Source organism: Castor canadensis, chromosome 15 (assembly GCF_047511655.1).
Source record: "Castor canadensis chromosome 15, mCasCan1.hap1v2, whole genome shotgun sequence".
Taxonomy (NCBI): domain Eukaryota; kingdom Metazoa; phylum Chordata; class Mammalia; order Rodentia; family Castoridae; genus Castor; species Castor canadensis.
The window spans coordinates 18,465,111-18,483,799 of record NC_133400.1 but is presented as its reverse complement, the minus strand read 5'-3'; the positions used below and the strand labels follow the sequence as shown (position 1 = coordinate 18,483,799).

Sequence of the window (18,689 nt, the reverse complement as noted above, 5' to 3'; positions counted from 1 at the left end):
CCCATCACTGTCTATACTCATCCTGCAGGCAATGAGGAACCATCAAAGCCTCTTAAGGAAGAGATTCATGATTCATGATTTAAAAGATCATGTTGGGTGGAGATCCACTTTTGGTGACAAAGGTAGAGATAGGATGGTCAGAAAAAATAGTAGCCCAGGCCCCGTGACAGTGGAGACATGGGCAGACATAGGACAGAATGACTGTTAAAGGTAAAGGAATCATTCACAAAAAGTGGGAATTCTGGCTGGGTGCTGGTGGCTCACACCTATAATCTTAGCTACTTGGGAAGCAAAGATCTGGAGGATCATGGTTCAAAGCCAACCTGGGAAATCTCAAAAATACTCAACCCCAAAAAAGGACTGGCCAAGTAGTTCCAGTGGCTAGAGTAGTGCCTACCAAACAGGTGGGAGGCCCTGAGTTCAAACCCCAGTACTGAATAAAAAAAAAAAAAGTGGCAATTCTGGGGCTGGGGATACAGCTTTGTGGTAGAATGCTTACCTATCACTCAGAAGGCCCTGGGTCCAATCCCAGCATGGGCTTGACTTGCATAACCTCCCAAAGTGGAACAGGCAGCACCAAGTGTGAGACCTGCTCTGAGTATTCACTGAATGAATGAATACAATTGGGAACACACTGGTAGTGGGAATAGGTTGGAGGAGGGAATGAATTCAAAAGATGTTAAACAGGTAGAATAAAGAGGACCAGGCAGCCGGGTGTGGTGACCTACAACCATAATCCCATCACTCGAAAGGTGAAACAGGAGGATCTCAAGGCCAATCTGAGTTACATAATGAGTTCCAGGCTCTTCTGGATTATAAGACTTTGTTTCAAACAATAACAACAAAAGACAAGGCAGCAAATGAAGGTGGGAGTGGGGGTAAGAGAGCGGGATGTGGAGGCTTTATGCCTTTACTCACTCATTCACTTACTCATTCAACAAATATTTCTTGAACACCCACTATGAGCCAGGACAATAGTAATCAGTACTTCTGAGGTCCTTACCCGCACATTGTTTAGAGACCAGTCAGGCCCCTCAGCACACACAGGCACACATGCTGCCTGGCCCTGGTGTAGGGCATGGAGTGGGTCAGAAGCTGGGTGGACAGAGATTTAACAATGGGAGGGTAACTGCAAAGAAGGTGCTTGGAGGTTGCCTTACTAAGGGAGGTGACTTTAGAGGCAGACAACGGCCCAGTGGTGCCAATTCTGAGAGTTCCAGAGAGGCTCAGCCTCTAAGGTGGAACCAGGGCAGAAGTAGCACTTGGCAGGGCTTAGGACAAAAGAAGAGAAGGACATCTTTTAGACAATCATGAGGACTGGTAGGTGTCATCCATGAGGGCTTTCAGGGCTCTGGAACAGGATGCTGCTCTGGGAAAAAAAATAGCTAAGAGGAGGACTGGAAAGGTGGATAACTGGGAATGCTAAGGGGTGTTTCTGGTGAGAGTCTGAGAGCCATACCAAGTTGCCAAGACCACCCCTGAGGACCTGAGTCAGCGGCAGAAATTTAGGGACCTTGTAAAGTTCCTCAAACCACTTCTGTGTTATGCCTAACCTAACTCTAAAGATAATTAGGACCTGAGGAACCTGAAGGATGGCAGCATAGGGTTGTAGAGGAACAGTTGAATTTGATTAATGGGAGCAGTGGTGGAGCTGGCCCTTTGACCCCAGTGGAGATCAGCTCTTAGCACCACCTCAACCCATTCCTGGGGAGGGCTAGCAGTTTAGCACTGGCTTTGTAAAAGTCCAAGCTCTGGCCCCTATGGCCAATGTGTGCCATATACCCAGAGCCTGTCAGGTTCCTCACCTATGCCCTAGTAGCAAGCCTGAGACTCCTCAGAAATCCATATCCAATGAGTAGTGAATGCATAGCCTGGCTATGAGCCCAGGCTTACCAGCCAGACAGGGTTGTGGGGAAACAGGCTGTCTGAAAAGGCAGGGAGGAATGAGGGGCAGAGTCTGGACCCAGAAGGTACAAGATGGAATCTGGCTTCCCTGTTACCTTCCCAGTAACTGAGCCTGATTCTTTTCTCCAACCAACCCAACTAGCAGTGGCAGCTCCAAGGACCTGTTTCAGGACATCACGGGCAGGGAGCCTGGAAGGGATCTGGGGAGAGGGAGAAGCAGGAGCATCCTAGCATCCCCGCCCCCTTCCTGTTTTAAGGTCTGAGTCTGGTTCTAAGAAAGCCACCCGGTTCCCGCGGACGTCCTGGGGTCCCCCAAGATCTTGCTTCCCCAAAAGCTGGTGGACTCCACAGGCCACCATCCTGCCCCGTTAACCCGATGGGGCGGAGCTAGCCGTGGGCGCTCCTAGGGTGTTGGAGCCGAGGAGCTCAGGAGGTGGGGCCCGGCAGGCCAGGGGAGGGGCAGGGCGGCGGGAGGGGCAGGCGCCAGCGGCGGCAACAGCAGCAGCTGCGGCGAGACCAGGCCGGGCAACGCCGAACACACCGACAAGCGCGAGGTCCTCGCAGCTCGGAGCAGCCATGTGAGTGTCTGCGCCGTTTCGGGGGCGGGGGGGGGGTGCGCAGCCCGAGCTGGGGCGGGCGCTGCGGTTTCGGTGTCTTCTCCACAGGCGCCACCCGGTGGGTCCCAGACTTGCGGCCCTGTCTTCCAAATCCTATTCCTGGGACCCCGGCCGAGCTGTGTCTTTCCTCCCCTCCCCCCGGGCGCTTAGGACACAGATTCGTCCCACAAAAGCTGCCGCCTCCAGGCCTTCTGCGCCGGGTGCTGCCTCCTTTCCTCCCACTGCAAGGCCTTGGCGGCCGTGCCCCGGGGCTCAGCGGTGGGCCAGGCCGGAGGGCGGGCCAAGGCGCCAGCCTGGGCCTCTGTCTGACTCCCTCCTGGAGCTCCCGCCGCCCAATCCACGGAAGAGGCTGATCTGGGAATGGGGAGGGGGCGACAAGGGGTGCAGGCAGCCTCCGAGATGGGCCGATTTTCCTGAGCCCACAGGCTGACCTAAGCCGCTTTGTGGGAAGGCCCTAAGTGACTGAGTCTGGCCAGGGGTCGTGCTTTCCACCCAGACCTGGCATAGCTGAAGCCATAGAAGATCGTCCTGTCGCGGTCGGGGAACAGACCTTGTCTCTGGAAATGGAAGCTGCTGTGGGGGCTCCGCAAGCTGCCGGGCTTGGGCACCCTGCACACTGGTTTGGGGAAGGGACTGCTCACTAGGTTAGGGCCCCGGCTAAGTCAAACGTCAGCACCCTCTGTCGTCCTGTGCCAGGAAAAGCCTGAATCTTGACTTTCCTACTGACCCTTCCGAGCCAGTTCTGATGCAAGTCCAGGCTGGTCGCTGAGTACCTACTGTCCGTGTACAGTCTAATATAACAGTAATGGTGTCCTGGGCCTGTCACATTCAGCAGAGCTGCAGCTCTGAAGAGGGTTATAACCATCTGGCAGATACAGAAATGGGTCCAGAGAAGCTAGTAACATTCTCAAGGTCACACAGCCAGTTTGGGGGAGAAGCAAGTATTAGATCTGAATCCTTTCCCCTGCACCATCCATCTCTGTAGTATTGATGATGTTTGTTTGTGGGTGTGGGAGGTGAAAATTGTGGCTAGAGGTACAAGATATTCAGTGAGACAAGGATTGGCATGGGTCACTCTTCTGCCTCCCACCCCACACTGGGTCGTTTGCTCAAGCTGCGGGAAAGGAGCCGGATGAGCCATCTCAGGGGGTCTGGGCTTGGGTGGGAGTGAGGGGAGCACAGAGGGCGCTAGACTAGGTCCAGCCCAGGTGAAAAAGAATGTAAGGAGAACGCGGGTGATTCACCCGGCCCACCACCATTAGGACTCGCGGGGAGGGGGGGAGTCAGCTCTGCTCCCAGCGCGCGGCGGGACAGGGAATGTGACCAGCTGACCAGGGAGGAGGCCGGCAGGAAGTGAGGCCACCCGGCCGCCTCCACCCGATTCCGGGGTGGGGGGGGTCCCAGGCCGCATAGCCCCCTCCCTTCCCTACCAGTTCTGGTTGGCAGCTGTGGGATGACGTCAGCAGTTGGGTTTGGGGCAGTTGCTATGGAGACAGGGACAGACCGTGGAGCTAACCCCTTCTCCCTTGCAGCCGCCCCTTGCCCGGGTTATTTTTAGCAAATGTTTACCTCTGTCTTGGGTCAGTGCTGGACCAGGGGACTCCTGGGAGAGGCTGCTGGCCTGGCATACCGTTGAGCTAGGCATCAGTAGTAGGACCTTTTTCCCCACACAGATGTACTAGTCTTGGTCAGTAGGACATATTGGGGGGGCACAGGAATGGGGGTCATGCATACATTTCAGGGCCCTTCACTGCTGTCCAGAGCTGGCTGTGCAGAAAATCCCATAACCTTTAGGACCTGGGACCTGGATTCTTTCCTATGTCCACAACACATGGTAAGGAAGATAAGCTCAAGAGAGACCCCTGGCTCTTCTCAGGCAGCCTCTGCCAGTTGAGATGGCCCTTCTTCCTTAGCTCAAGGGGTTCAGCCTTCCGCCTCCAGCAGGAGAGATACTACCCACCCACCTCCTGAAATGGTCAGTCAGATGGCCATTTAAGGAGGAGACTGTACCAATAGTGGGACTAGGGGGTAAGTGGCAGCACAGCCCAGCCAGCTGAAGAAAATTGATGGGAAAATTAGCATACTCTTAAGAATCCTAGGGCACCTCCACCCTACTCCATCCCCATGGAACAGACCCCAATGGCTATGGCATATGATATAGTCAGCAAGTGGGAAAGGAGACGGAGAATCCTGCAGCAAGGGGTGGGAGAGTAGGGAAGTCAGGATGGACACTATAATTGATACCTACTCCTCCAGCAGGTCAGGATCCTCTTCCTGTGTCCAGGCAGCCCAGCTTTCCCACTTACCTCCCTCCCTCCTTAATTTCCCCTGTGCCCAGGCCTTGGTAGAAGACCTGGAATGTACCATAGTGAGCAAGCAGACAGGCCCCAACCCCCACAAGGTTTAAGCTGGTGGGAAGACAGACCCTAAAGGAGAACTGACAACTGAGTTATGTGGCCTCCCAGATCAGAGAAAGGAAGCTAGAGAGGCGCCAAAAAGGAGGAAGCAACCCAGTGTAGGCTTCCTAGAGGAAGAAGAGGGTCAGACTTGAAGGAGAGGGAGTTAGGCCAAGAGTAGTGGAAAGAAGGTATAGAATCATTAGGGGCCTGCTGCTCAGATGCTGAAAAACTTTGAGGATGTTGCAGTTGTTGGAGAGTGGGACAGGGTACTAGGAGGAAGAGGACAGGCCCAGAAGGGCCTTGTGGGTCACATTAGAAAGTCTGGGCTTTACCTTGGGGCAGGGGGTGGCTATGGATGTTTCACAAGACTGAATTTTTGGTGGTACTGAGGTTTGAACTCAGGGCCTCATGCTTGCTAGGCAAATGTTCTACCACTTAAGCCACACCAGTCTTTTTGCTTTTAGGTTATTTTTCAGGTAGGGGCTTGAATTTTTGCTTGCACCAGCCTCAGACTGTGATCCCCCTACTTATGCTTCCCATATAGCTGGGGTTATAGGCATGAGCTACCATGACCGGCCACAAGAGTCTGCATACTAAAGATTTAGTCATGGATCAGAGAACCTGGGTTTGAATATTGCCCCGACCCTTACCCAGCTGTGTAATCAGATTAATGATGATTAATTATAGCAGCAGCTAGTTATTTGTTGTGTGCTAACAGTGAGCACCACAACTTCCCTACCTGAGACACTCACATCAATCAATAACTAACTCCCTGTAGAGGAGATATCTCACTTCATCTTCCCAGCAGCCCTGTGAAGTAGTAGTTGTGGTTGTTATTATTGTTATACTAATTTTACAGGTATCTGAAGGCCAAAAAGCTTAAGCAAGATCTTGCCCCAGGTCACACAGTTAATCTCTGGTTTCTCAGTTGTGAAGCAGGGCTAGTAGGATTTACCTCATAGGGTTGTTGCTGGAGTTAAGTAGATAGTGTTTGTTAAGCACAGTGCCTGGCATATAGAAAACACTCAAAAAGGATAGTTTTTGCTATAGTGTCAGGTGACTGGAATTTTCAGAAGAGAGTGTTGCTGCTGACTGAAGAATCATTAGTTGAGTTTGGGAGGGGAGACATCAAGCTCACAGGCTGCTGTAAGGTTCTAGGGAGTTGGTGATGGTTTAGACCTGAATTCTAGCTATGGGGGTGGAGGTGAGGGGGCAGATTCCAGAGACATTTAAAAGCTAGGCCTGGCAAGAGTGGGTGACTAAGGAACCCAGGATGACTCCCAGTTTCTGTTTTGAACAATTTGGGTACATAGATGGTGGGGCTGTCATGGATAGGTTAAGACTGGGGAGAGTCAGGCTTGAGGAGGAAAGTAATGAATTCAGTCTGGGGAGCCTCAAACTCAGTGCATCCCATCATAACCCACTGCACAGTGTCAGTTAGCTTGTGGGGAGGTAGTCGGATATGCAGGCCTAGTGCTCACAAGACAGATAAGGAAGCTGGCAACATTTAGATGGCATTGAGCTGAGGGAGATGTACACAACCCATGAAGCCCATGTGGGGATGGAGAGAGGAACAGGGCCTCTGTGGGAAAAGAACATGCATGGCACAGGCCTGTGATTTCACTATTATGCTGAGTTAAGAGAATCAAGAATTAGAAGCCAGCCTGGGCTGCTGAGTGAGTTCCAGTGTTGTTTAGTGAGATCCTGCTTAAAAACAAAACAAAAAAGCCAGGCATGGTGGCTCAAGCCTTTAATCCTAACCACTAGAGAGGCAGAGATCAGGAGTTTGAGGTTCAAGGACAGCCTGGGCCAAAAGTTTGCAAGAACCTGTCTCAACCAATGGCTAGATGTGGTAGAATGTGCCTGTCATTCCAGCTTTGGGAAGAAAAAGCACAAAAAGGAAAATTACAGTCCAAGCCTCCCAGGCATAAGCGAGTCCTTATCTCAAAAATAACTAATGTGGTAGTGGCTCAAGTGGTAGGGTGCCTGCCTAGCAAGGGTGAGATCCTGAGTGCAAACTCCAATACTGCCAAAAATAAATAAATAAATAAATAAATAACGCAAAAAGAGCTGGTGGAGTGGCTCAAGTAGTATAGCGCGCTTGCCTAGTAAGTGCAAGGTCCTGAGTTCAACCTCCAGTACCTGGGGAGAAAAAAAACAAAAACAAAAACCAGAATAAATGTGCAGCCTGAGATATAGGTAGAAAACCAGGAGCATGTTGCCTCTTGAAATTCGAGGAAAGGAAAGACTTACGGAAGAGGAAGGGATCCACCACATCCAAAGCTTCACTGAGATCAAGCTATTGTATAAGGACTAAACATTGGACATGTTGACTCAGTAACAGGGAGGTCACTGGTGACCTTGTCTGGACCAGTCAAGGGAAGGGTGAGTGTAGAAGGCAGGCCAGGATGGGAAGAAGAGTAGGTAGGTGTGGTGAGGAAATGGAAGTAGATCATTCTTCCAAAAATTTGGCTTAGAAAGGAAAGGAACAATGGAGTGAGAAGTAGGGTAGCTAAAGCAAGAAACATGGAGATAATTTTTTTTGTGATTTTTTTTTTTTTTGAGATAGGGTATCACAAACTATTTGCCCAGGGTTGGCTTTGAACAGTGATCTTCCTGATCTTGTAGGATTACAGGTGTGAGCCACTGGCAGATTATTTCTTTTTTGTAGTTATTTATTTACTTTATGTGTGTGTGTGTGTGTGTGTGTGTGTGTGTGTAGTACAGGGATCAAACTCAAGGCCTCATGCATGCTAAGCACACACTTTACCACTCATGTACATTCCCAGTCCCTGTAGCTATTTAGTTAAATCCAACTTTATTCTGAAATATAATATATATAGAAAGTAGCCAAGCACAGCAGAGCCTATAGTTCCAGCTGCTTGGGAAGCTGAAGAAGGAAGAGTGCCTGAGCCCTGGACTTTGACATTAGCCTGAGCAACATAGGGAGACCCCCATCTCAGAAAAGATGCATGTATATAAATATATGCATATCCAAGTGTACAGGTTGATACGGTTTTTGTTTTTGTTTTTTTGCAAGGGAACACACCCATATAGGATCAGGAAATAGAAAACAGAGCAGGAAACAGAACGTTCCAGAACCTTGGGAGACCCTTGTGTGCCCTTCTAGTCACAACAGCCCAAAGATAACCACTAACTATTAGCCTGACTTCTGTCACCATAGATTTTTTTTTTTTTTTTTTTGGTGCTGGGGTTTAAACTCAGGGCCTTGTGCTTTCTAGGCAGGCACTCTACCACTGGGGCACACCTCCAACCTGTATCTTGCTTCTTCACTCAACATTATGTCTGTAAGATTTAGCCATATCATTGCACATAGTTGTTTAATTTTTCATTCTTTTTCCTGTATTATAATTCTGTTGTTTTTTGATGGGTATCTGGAGTTTCCAAGGTGGTTTTCACTTTTTATGTAGGAGTGACTGGAGCTTGTTGGTGACTTGATCAAGTCTGAAACACCCATCTTCTACAAGAAGGGAGAGAGACTGGGGCCATATAGGAGGATTTACCAGATGGGAAGTGAGAGCCTGGCTGAGATTGAGAATTGTTCTGTGGTTCCAGTCAGACAGCTGTGCCAAGACCTCTGGCAGCTCCCTCCAGACTGTGTGCAGGTCCAGCAAGGATAGGGAGTTGAGTTATCAGACTGGTTTCTGCCAGGTAGGAGAGAGGTGCAAGGTGCTGAGGATACTAGCAGTAGGCAGGTGATGGAAGGGTGGCTGTGGATGCAGACTGGGAGGAGGGTGTGCAGGGAAGGTAGGGAAGAGAAGGTAGGGGGAGCTGGCAGCGAGAAAGCAAGCAGAGGCGGACTGTGAGTTCTGTGCAGGATGGTGTTTGTGAAATTCTGACTGTCTCTCCAGTGACTGGCATGTGCCTGGCACAAGTCTGTCACTCAGTAATAGTTGAATAAATGAGCTGAGGGCTCAAGGGACCAGAGGTCTCAGATAAAAGGCAGGTGAGGTGGGGGTGATGGAGAGCACCTGGAGGTTGTGGAGGATAGTGTGGCTGGGGTTTAGGAAAGGGGCATTCCAGAGCAGATGATAGGGCTGGAGTGTTGGAGGGGGTGGCTGAAGGGAGCAGAGAGGCCAGGGTTGGGTGGACAATCCATGGGAATGCATAGATTAACAGTGGGTGCATGATACCCAGTATTCAAAGGGATATGGGAATAGTATTTCTCACACTGAAGTCCTTAGACTTTTTGCATCTGAATCTATGGAGGGATTGGTGGTTTTTTCACACATGCAGACCCCTGGGCTTGGGGAGAAAGTAAGCACAGTGTAGCAGAACTGAGCCTCAAAGAGCAGGAGTGTTTGTGGGGTGGGGGAGTGTCTAGCCACTCCAGGGTCAGGGAACAGGGTGCCCAGTGGACATGGTGGCCTTTCTCCATACTGGAGGTAGACAAGGGATATTCAAAGAAGAACTATTGAGGGCAGGAAAGAGTCAGCATTAAGAGAATTCAGGGCTGAAGAGCCCCAAGTGAGCTGGGGGCCAGAAGGATGAGACCTCAGCCCTAGGATGCAGCTTCTGCTAGAGAGGATGCCCTGGTTAGACAGTAGATCATGATCCTTTTCCCTTGGCCTGGGGAAAGGGGGAACCCAGACTGAGCTCCCCCTTAGTGTGTATAAGGGTGAGTGTGGTATAGGGGGCTGTTGGATTTTCTGCACCCAGTTCCTTCTTGGCATCCCTCTTAGGACTGAAACAGCTTTCCAGAACTTTAATGCCCAGCGCCCCATTCTCTGCCCTCCATTGGCATAGTATATCACTCAAACCCTGCAACTCCTCCCTCCACCTTTTGACACTTAGAATCCCAATTCTCAGTCCTCTGTTCAGCCTTCTTTCAGCAGCCCCCCACAACCACTCTTAGAGCTCTCTACTCTCTCTGTGACCCATAGCCCCCTCATTCTATGCCTCCATATTCGTCCCAGTGCCCAATTCCCGTCATACGAGCTCCTAATCCTCAGCTCCCTAACTGAGGCCAGGCAGGCCGAGGTCTGGTGCCCCCCTAGTCCTTGGACGGGTACCGCCCCATCCCGGCGGGCTGAGTCAGGCGGCAGGAACTGGGCGGGGGGGAGGCGCCGAGAGGAGCCGAAGCCCAGGCCAGAGCGGCTTGGGAGCGAGCACGGAGCCCTGCCAGGCGCACAATAAGGGGTCCTGGGCCACTGGGAACGCAGGGGGGCGAGCGCGGGTCGGTGGCCTTCGGGAACCTACCATGAACGCCAAGAAGAAAGGTAGGACTCAGCTTGGGGCTGCGAAGGGTCTGGGGCTGTCCACAGGGGGTGCAGGCCGGATTCTGGGGGTCAAGGGTGCGTGTTTCGTTAGAGTGGGATGGGGGGGGTGTCTACCGAGGATCCCTTACCACCAAAGGCAGGTGTGAATGCTTTCGTCCGAGACTCAGTTTCCAGATCCCAGCCACAGGAAAGTGGAGAAGGCGGGGCACTTCTCGGCACTGCCCCCTCTCTGGGAATCTCCCAGCGCCCAGCTGGGAGGGCTCTGGTGTCGCTGCGCCTGGGAGCTGGTGGGAGCCGAGTGCGTACTCTGCATTGGGAGGGCGGATTGCGGGAGCCTAGCTCACGCCGGCCAGGCCTGTCCTGCAGCTTCATGGGGTTCCGCGCGCTTGTCCCGCCCCTCCCCGTGACCTCCCGCGGCCTCCCGGGGTAGGGGCACCAGAGCTCCGTGTCCACTTGGTTGGGGACAGCCAGGGGCAGGGCTGGGAAGGCCGCTCCGCCCCCGGGTAAACAGGCGCTTCCGCACATTATTCGCGCGCCCCGCCTCTTTCCTGCCCCTTCCCAGCGGGAGGAGGGTCCGTGCGACCCCCCCCCCTGCCTTCCTTCCCCGCGGCGGGCGGAGCCCGCACCTAGGCAGGAAGTGGGGGCCGAGCCGAGGCCACGCTGAGTCCGAGGCCGAGTCGCCCTTGGCTGCCCTGTCATTAGCGCCTGGGCCGGCAAAGCTAAGGTTACCGAAGCTGGAGCCCACCGGGACAATTGTACCTGGTGACAGGAGGGACTTGTTCCAGCCCTGGGACCTGGCGGCGGGGAGGGGGCTTCAGGGACCCGACTGGTGCTGGACACACACCCCCGCCACCCCCAGGGAGCCCCGCGCGGACTCATTCCATGATGTCCCTGTCGGTGCGGCCGCAGCGCCGCCTGCTCAGCGCCCGGGTCAGTAGAAGCCAGTCCTTCGCAGGCGTCCTCAGCAGCCACGAGCGTGGGCCCAGGTACGGCGGTTAATGGGGTAGAGAGAGTCTGATGGGGTCGGGGATGGATGTGTAGTTAGGGTTTGGGGGACTCCTGCTTGCCACTTTCTGAAGGCAGCCTCTTTTTCAGGAGCTTCCCGGTCTTCAGTCCGCCAGGGCCCCCACGGAAGCCCCTAGTGCTCTCTCGAGTATCCAGGATGTTTTCTGTGGCACATCCAGCCCCCAAGGTGCCACAGCCAGAGCGGCTGGACCTTGTCTACGCTGCCCTTAAGCGGGGCCTGACGTAAGCACCTCCCTCCCCACATGTTGGTTGTCCCAGCATCCCACCCCAGCTTTCTGCTAGTAGGAACCTTTTCTAGGCCTGTACCCTCTGCCTGCTGCCAATACCCTGGGCAGCTTGAGGCTGGAGTGGTAAGTTGACTCTTGTCATCTCTTTCCAGGGCCTACTTGGAAGTGCACCAGCAGGAGCAGGAGAAGCTCCAAGGGCAGATAAAGGAGTCCAAGAGAAATTCCCGCCTGGTGAGTGATGGTAGGGATGTCCTGGACTAATGCTCTTTGCCTTCCCAGTATGGTAGCTGGGCAGGGCCAGCCCTGCATGACATTGGGCTGTTTTCTTGAGTCACTGATCAGGTGTGTATTGAAAAAGGAGTATAAGGGAAGGCCAAGGGGATTTCTATCCCAACTTCTTTACTGTGCATACTTTCTGTTTTGGAACCAATGCCTGCTCACAGAAGCTTCCAGTGGGGAAACTTTGACCTCCAGATGTAACAGCAGGAGATTATGTTTAATTCTACAGAAGAGAGAGCCAGGTTCTTCCTGGGAAAGCAGTCAGGGCTTGCCAGAGGAGGAAACACTTTTGCTGAGGCTTGAAGGATGGGTTGGGGTGGACAAGTGTCTGGCTGTGTTCCTCATTATATCCCCTAAGTATCCCTTTTTGTCTCTCCTTGTAGGGCTTCCTGTATGACTTGGACAAGGTAAGTATATATGAATTAGTGTTGGAAGGGGTAGGCTCATGGGGGAGGGGAAAGAGTCTTGGGCCTCAGGCCTCTCCTGACCCACCTCTCCCCCAGCAAGTCAAGTCCATTGAACGTTTCCTGCGACGACTGGAGTTCCATGCCAGCAAGGTACTTGTGCAGCATGCACACAGAGTGGGATGAGGGTTTGGATAGCATAGGGAAATGGGAGTGCTAGGCCCTGAGTCTCAGTCCTCCTTCTGTCACCTCCCCAGATAGATGAGCTGTATGAGGCATACTGTGTCCAGAGGCGTCTCCGGGATGGTGCCTACAACATGGTCCGTGCCTATAGCACTGGGTCCCCAGGGAGCCGAGAGGCCCGGGACAGCCTGGCTGAGGCCACTCGGGGACATCGAGAGTACACAGAGGTGAGAGATGAGTGCCGTTGAGGTAGAGGCACAAGGTGTGGCAGGGCTGGTGAGAGTGGACTGGTTGTTGATTTCCTCCTGTCCCTGCTCCTCTATCCCAGAGCATGTGTCTGCTGGAGAGTGAGTTAGAGGCACAGCTGGGCGAGTTTCATCTCCGGATGAAAGGTACTAATTGTTGGGGGCAGGTGGAAGGGAAGAGGGAGTGTGCTCAAGCCCCCCAACATGGCTCATCTATTTCTCCCCTATCTCCCAGGACTGGCTGGTTTCGCCAGACTGTGTGTGGGTGATCAGTATGAGGTATGAGGATGTGAACAGGAGGGCTGGGATGGAAGGGTCACAACCTCAAGAGCAGACTCATCCTGCCTGTTTCCCCAGATCTGTATGAAATATGGCCGTCAGCGCTGGAAACTACGAGGCCGTATTGAGGGTAGTGGAAAGCAGGTGTGGGACAGTGAAGAAACGGTCTTTCTTCCTCTGCTCACCGAATTCCTGTCCATCAAGGTGATGTCTCTGCCCAGATCTACAGGATACTTTGGTCCTGTCAACCCCATGATCTTATGAACCTGTGACCCTCCTGATCCTGAGACCCTTACTCCCATGACCCCTTGATGTCTCCATGGCCCTGTGAATGTGAGATCTCTATGGCCTAGAGAACAGTCTTTGTAACTCCTATACTTCATGGTCTCCTGACCCTGTGACCTTTTCATGATCTTCTGATTCTATGAATATTTGATCCCCTGACTCCCTAGGAGACTCTGACCCCTATACCTCAATGACCCTATCAATTTGGACTTCTGTGATCTCCATGCTCTCAGACTAGTTCAAGGTTTCATAGCCTTCTGACCCTGTGACCAATCTTACAATCTCTATGCAAATTCAGACCTCTGATTGCCCAGGATCCCTCCACTCTTGTAACCTCACCATGCACTTGTGGCTACAGGTGACAGAACTGAAGGGCCTGGCCAACCATGTTGTTGTGGGTAGTGTCTCCTGTGAGACAAAGGACCTGTTTGCTGCCCTGCCCCAGGTTGTGGCTGTGGACATCAATGACCTTGGCACCATCAAGCTCAGCCTGGAAGTCATATGGAGGTTGGTGGGGTTGAAGGGGTTAGGGGTACGGCAGGAGGGGTGTGGCACAGCTAATGGCCTTTTACTCTTTAGCCCCTTTGACAAGGATGACCAGCCCTCTACTGCCTCTACTGTCAACAAAGCTTCCACTGTCACCAAGCGCTTTTCCACCTATAGCCAGAGCCCACCAGACACGCCATCGCTTCGCGAGCAGGCTTTCTATGTGAGTCACAGCCTAGGCCCATGCCTTACTATCTTCCAGGGTCTTCTTAGGTGTGATCCTAAAATGTTCTTCCCTCTCTTAGAACATGCTACGGCGGCAGGAGGAGCTAGAGAATGGGACAGCATGGTCCCTCTCATCTGAATCTTCAGATGACTCATCCAGCCCACAGCTCTCAGGCACTGCCCGCCACTCATCAGCCCCTAGGCCCCTGGTGCAGCAGCCTGAGCCCACACTCATCCAAGTTGCCTTCCGCAGGCCTGAGACCCCCAGCTCTGGGCCCATGGATGAAGAGGGGGCCATGGCCCCAACCTTGGCCAATGGGCATGCCCCCTACAGTCGGACTCTGAGTCACATCAGTGAGGCCAGTGTGGATGCTGCCTTGGCTGAGGCTTCATTAGATATGGGATCAGAAATCCCTGTCCCAGAACTTAGCCCACCAATACATTCAGATCCCACCCATGGGGAGCACCCCAGTAGTGTTCTTCCTGTTCTAGACACTGGCTATTCTGCCACAAACACCACACTCAGTACAACTAGTCCTGCCCCCACATCTATAGACCCTGCCCCATCTGCACAGCTAGACCCAGCTCATAAGACCACAGAATCTAGCCCTTTTGGCCTGCCAAGTCCCACCCATATCACTACAAGCACCACCTGTAGTGCCATGAGATCTATCGATACTGCACCAAGCCTCACTTCCACTGCTACAAGTTCTACACACAAGCCCATGCTCTCTAACATTACAACTACAGGCCCTAACCCCAATAATACAGACCCAGCTCAGACCACCACAAGTCCCACCCACACAACTCCAAGTCCCACCCCCACAACTCCAAGTCCCACCCATACCACCCCAAACTCCACCCACACTACTCCAAGCCCCACTCACACTACAACAAGCCCCACCCACAAAGCAAGGATGTCAACTCACACTATTAGAAGTCCTACCCCCGGTGATATGGGCCCAGCCCAGACCACCACAAGTTCCACCCTTATAACTGTAAGCCCTTCTTCCCCTTCTCCAGACCTAGTCCCTAGCCCCTCTTCAGACTCCACCATTCCACTGTCTTGTAACCACTCAGCTTCTGCTCCCTGTACTCAGGTAGACCCTGTAAGATCCAGCACTTTCTACCAGAGTACTTCCTGTTCTGGTTGGAAACCCCTCACAAACCCTGAGCCAGATCCTACAGAGCCCATCTTTAAGAGCCTAAGCCCCCCTCCCTCACCCCTAGTCCCTGCACCCCAGCACTCAGAACTTAGCCTGGGCACTACCTCTCAAGCCCTAGTGTCAGGAACAACTGCAGGGGCTGGGGACAAGAGGCTGGAGGAGGCCCTTGGGGCCCTAATGTCTGCTCTGGATGACTATCGTGGCCAGTTTCCTGAGCTTCAGGGCCTAGAGCAAGAGCTGACCCGGCTGGAGAGTCTGCTCATGGTGAGGATTGGGCTGGCCTGGGACACACAGGAGGGTGGCCAGTGGTTTGCTGCAGCTCTAACCCTCTTCACAACCTCAGCAGAGACAAGGCATGACTCGCAGCCGGGCTTCCAGTCTCAGCATCACTGTAGAGCATGCCCTGGAGAGCTTTAGCTTCCTCAACGAAGATGAGGATGAAGACAATGATGGGCCTGGGGACAGGTGAGATGGGAGAAAGGCAAGATGGGGGAACAGGTGAGGTGAGGCCAGGTAGAGCAAATGAGGGTGGATTTGCTGATAAGTGCCCCTGTGTTCACTCTCGTGTATACCTCATGTGTCCTTAATGCCCATGTCTCTAACCTCATCTATCCCCAGTGTTTCTGGCCACCTTGCTCCTCGTCTCTGCAATGTCTGCCTCCCCCACCAGTCCCCATCAGCCCGTGAGCTTCGTGCCCTTCCTTTTTCCCTTGGCCTCACCTTGGACCTACCCTATGAAGGAGCTTCTTCAGTGTCTCCTCATACATCCTGCACCCCCAAGTATCGGCATTCTCTGTCTCAACACCGACTCTCCCGGAGGTCTCGGCTCCTCAGGTCCCAGAGTAGCCTTTACCAATACCGGTTTGAGAGTCGTGCCTGGTCCCTCCGCCCTCTGCTGCTTCACAAGTTACGACCACATCCCCTTCGTCCCTTGCAGTCCACATTTCGTAAATCATCCCGCCTGCAACCCTACTCCCGTGCATTCCAACCCTGGCAGCCCCTGCGATCCTAGCTGGAGGTGACACAGGGCAGACCGACTAAAAGATCTAAAGATCTCTGCTACTCCTGCTAGCCAAAGTCCCTTCCTTCTCCTGAAGTTCTCTGTGAACTTACCCATTGTCTGTTGTCTTTGTATTGTCCATTCCGGGATGGGAGGAGCTTAATAAAAATAAACTCTGGTGACCAGATGGTGATGTGTGCTCCTGGGGTGGTTGACCCCATTTTTCTCTCAGGCCCCCGAGCAATCCGGAGGCTGGGGCTGAGGACAGCCTAGACTCACCCAGTGCCTGCCCTCTCAGCACAGGGTGTCCAGCTCTGGACGCTACCTTGGTCCAGCACCTGTACCACTGCAGTCGCCTCCTGCTGGTGAGGCTGGTGGTATTTACCCCACCTTTCCCTTTTAAATCCCTGCCCCAGACCAGCCGTCCATTCCAGTCCTGGCGCTCTGTCCCTTCTCTGAGTTCCAGTGCTCCAGGGCCTCAACAGCAGGCTTTTGCTGAATGGAATACCTCCCACTCTAGCTCCCCATCCCCACCAGCCTCTCCAAGTGCATGTTGGGATTTATAGTCCCTGAATTTCACCCTCCCCAAGCTCTACCCTCACATTTGAGCTATTTGACCACTCCTGTTCTCCAGAAACTTGGCACATTTGGGCCCTTGCGCTGCCAGGAGGCGTGGGCCCTGGAGCGGCTACTGCGGGAAGCTCGAGTGCTCGAGGCAGTGTGCGAGCTCAGCAGGCTATGGGAGATCCCTGCCACCTCTGCCCAGGAAGGTAAAGGCCTCTTGTGCTCAGGCATTGGTGTCTGCCTGAAGCTCCTGCCATACTCCACACCATATACACATCTGTCTGTCCTGTCTGCTTTGTTACTGACAGTTTCCCTCACCCCCTCATAGTGGTGCAGTTCTCAGCCTCTCGTCCGGGCTTTCTGACTTTCTGGGACCACTGCACAGAGGGACTCAGCCCTTTCATCTGCCCCATTGAACGAGTGCTCCTCACCTTCTGCAGCCAGTATGGTGCCCGTCTCTCTCTGCGTCAGCCAGGCTTAGCTGAGGCTGGTGAGTGAACTCCCCACCTGTTCTTCTTCCTTCCTTTCTCTGCTCTCCAGTGATGGAGACCTTAGGGAAGAACAGGTCAGCCCACAGCAACATACAATCTGAGCACTGAGGAGAAACAGTGAAGCTTATATCCAGAGGAGAAGGGTGTGGACAAGGGAGCCCCTGAACCTGAGCCTGGGAAGGGAGTACTTTCTTCCCCCTCGAAGCCTGGGACCATCTCAACTCAGGCATGATACTGTCTCCTATAGTTTGTGTGAAGTTCCTGGAAGATGCCCTGGGGCAGAAGCTGCCTAGGAGGCCCCAGCCAGGCCCTGGGGAACAGCTCACCATCTTCCAGTTTTGGTGTTACGTTGAAGCCTTGGATAGCCCCTCAATGGAGACCTATGTGACCGAGACAGCAGAGGAGGGTGAGGCAGTGGCCCTGACCACAAAGCAGCCTGACCATGTTGGGTGGGTCTGAGGACGTGGATAGGGCATGAGGACAAGGCCTCTCTACCCAGGAGGCTTCTTGCCTTGACCATCTGTCCCAGACCTGAACTTCCTTTTTTCAGTGTTACTAGTGCGGAATCTGAACTCTGATGACCAGGCTGTTGTGCTGAAGGCCCTGAGGTTGGCACCTGAGGGGCGGCTGCAAAGGGATGGGCTTCGGGCCCTCAGTTCCCTGCTCGTCCATGGCAACAACAAGGTCATGGCTGCTGTAAGCACCCAACTCCGGAGCCTTTCACTGGGCCCTGTCTTCCGAGAGAGGGTGAGTTCAGCAGGGCTTCCCGTAGGGTGAAGGCTGGGGTTCTGGGCTCCCAGTGTCTGGCTAAGTCTGCCCTCCTGCCCTTGTCCAGGCCCTCCTGTGCTTCCTTGACCAGCTTGAGGATGAGGATGTGCAGACTCGAGTGGCTGGATGCCTGGCCCTGGGCTGCATTAAGGTGACCCCTACCAACCCACCTACCCTTTCTCTCCCCTCCAGGTACCCCTATCCCTGAGTCCTTCCTGCTTACTCCAATGAGCCCACCTCAATGTTCTCTTCCCTGGTAGGCTCCTGAGGGCATTGAGCCCCTGGTTTACCTGTGCCAAACAGACACAGAAGCTGTGAGGGAAGCTGCCAGACAGAGCCTGCAGCAGTGTGGTGAGGCTAGGGGATAGGAGATATGGGTCAAGAGGCTTCTGGGACATTTTGGTTGGTTGATGGCACTAGGATATGAGGCCGGGGTGGAAGGGCCAGGGCCACTCCTGACCCCATCTTCCTTCTTTACAGGGGAAGAAGGACAGTCTGCTCATCGACGGCTGGAGGAGTCACTAGACGCCCTGCCCCGTATCTTTGGGCCCAGCAGCATGGCCAGCACAGCATTCTGAACTTTTACTCACCAGCTCCCAGTGCCCCTTTCCCCCATTTTCAGGGCTAACCAGGCACTGGCAGGGAGGGTGAGGGCTGGCTCCAGACACCTCTCCCCACAGAATCCTATCCATGAAAATCTAATATATTCTTCTGTTGTCCCTGGGGTTGGTAGAGTCAGTGCCTGCAGTTAAGTGCCTCCCAGCCTCAGCTCAGCACATCCCTCACCAAATAGTGTCCAGGGCCTGGCCACCTTGCCTCTGCCTCACCACAACCCTTGGTTTTATATTTTATTTACAAAGTTTTACAGAAAATTAAAAAAAGCAAAATGCTTTCCTATGT

The 18,689-nt window shown here is 53.4% G+C and overlaps 1 protein-coding gene across 5 annotated transcripts in view; it reads left to right on the top strand.

The window, feature by feature from the left end:
* Nucleotides 1–18,689, top strand: part of Ripor1 (RHO family interacting cell polarization regulator 1) — a 24,695-nt gene extending 6,006 nt beyond the window's left edge. The window contains exons 1-22 of one of the 5 annotated variants that reach the window (XM_020171112.2): nucleotides 2,325–2,483; nucleotides 11,021–11,147; nucleotides 11,257–11,409; nucleotides 11,567–11,645; nucleotides 12,077–12,100; nucleotides 12,197–12,250; nucleotides 12,355–12,507; nucleotides 12,609–12,672; nucleotides 12,761–12,804; nucleotides 12,883–13,008; nucleotides 13,448–13,596; nucleotides 13,669–13,798; nucleotides 13,881–15,230; nucleotides 15,310–15,431; nucleotides 16,199–16,331; nucleotides 16,601–16,736; nucleotides 16,859–17,020; nucleotides 17,269–17,427; nucleotides 17,572–17,768; nucleotides 17,857–17,940; nucleotides 18,050–18,140; nucleotides 18,270–18,689. In XM_020171112.2, the coding sequence (XP_020026701.2) occupies nucleotides 11,044–11,147; nucleotides 11,257–11,409; nucleotides 11,567–11,645; nucleotides 12,077–12,100; nucleotides 12,197–12,250; nucleotides 12,355–12,507; nucleotides 12,609–12,672; nucleotides 12,761–12,804; nucleotides 12,883–13,008; nucleotides 13,448–13,596; nucleotides 13,669–13,798; nucleotides 13,881–15,230; nucleotides 15,310–15,431; nucleotides 16,199–16,331; nucleotides 16,601–16,736; nucleotides 16,859–17,020; nucleotides 17,269–17,427; nucleotides 17,572–17,768; nucleotides 17,857–17,940; nucleotides 18,050–18,140; nucleotides 18,270–18,367 (3,612 nt within the window). In that variant the 5' untranslated portion in view covers nucleotides 2,325–2,483; nucleotides 11,021–11,043 and the 3' untranslated portion in view covers nucleotides 18,368–18,689. Of the gene's footprint in view, nucleotides 1–2,324; nucleotides 2,484–2,527; nucleotides 10,162–11,020; nucleotides 11,148–11,256; nucleotides 11,410–11,566; nucleotides 11,646–12,076; nucleotides 12,101–12,196; nucleotides 12,251–12,354; nucleotides 12,508–12,608; nucleotides 12,673–12,760; nucleotides 12,805–12,882; nucleotides 13,009–13,447; nucleotides 13,597–13,668; nucleotides 13,799–13,880; nucleotides 15,231–15,309; nucleotides 15,432–15,584; nucleotides 16,149–16,198; nucleotides 16,332–16,600; nucleotides 16,737–16,858; nucleotides 17,021–17,268; nucleotides 17,428–17,571; nucleotides 17,769–17,856; nucleotides 17,941–18,049; nucleotides 18,141–18,269 lie in introns of those variants that run through there. The other 4 variants (XM_074055833.1, XM_020171110.2, XM_074055834.1 and 1 more) reach the window with 4 other exon arrangements.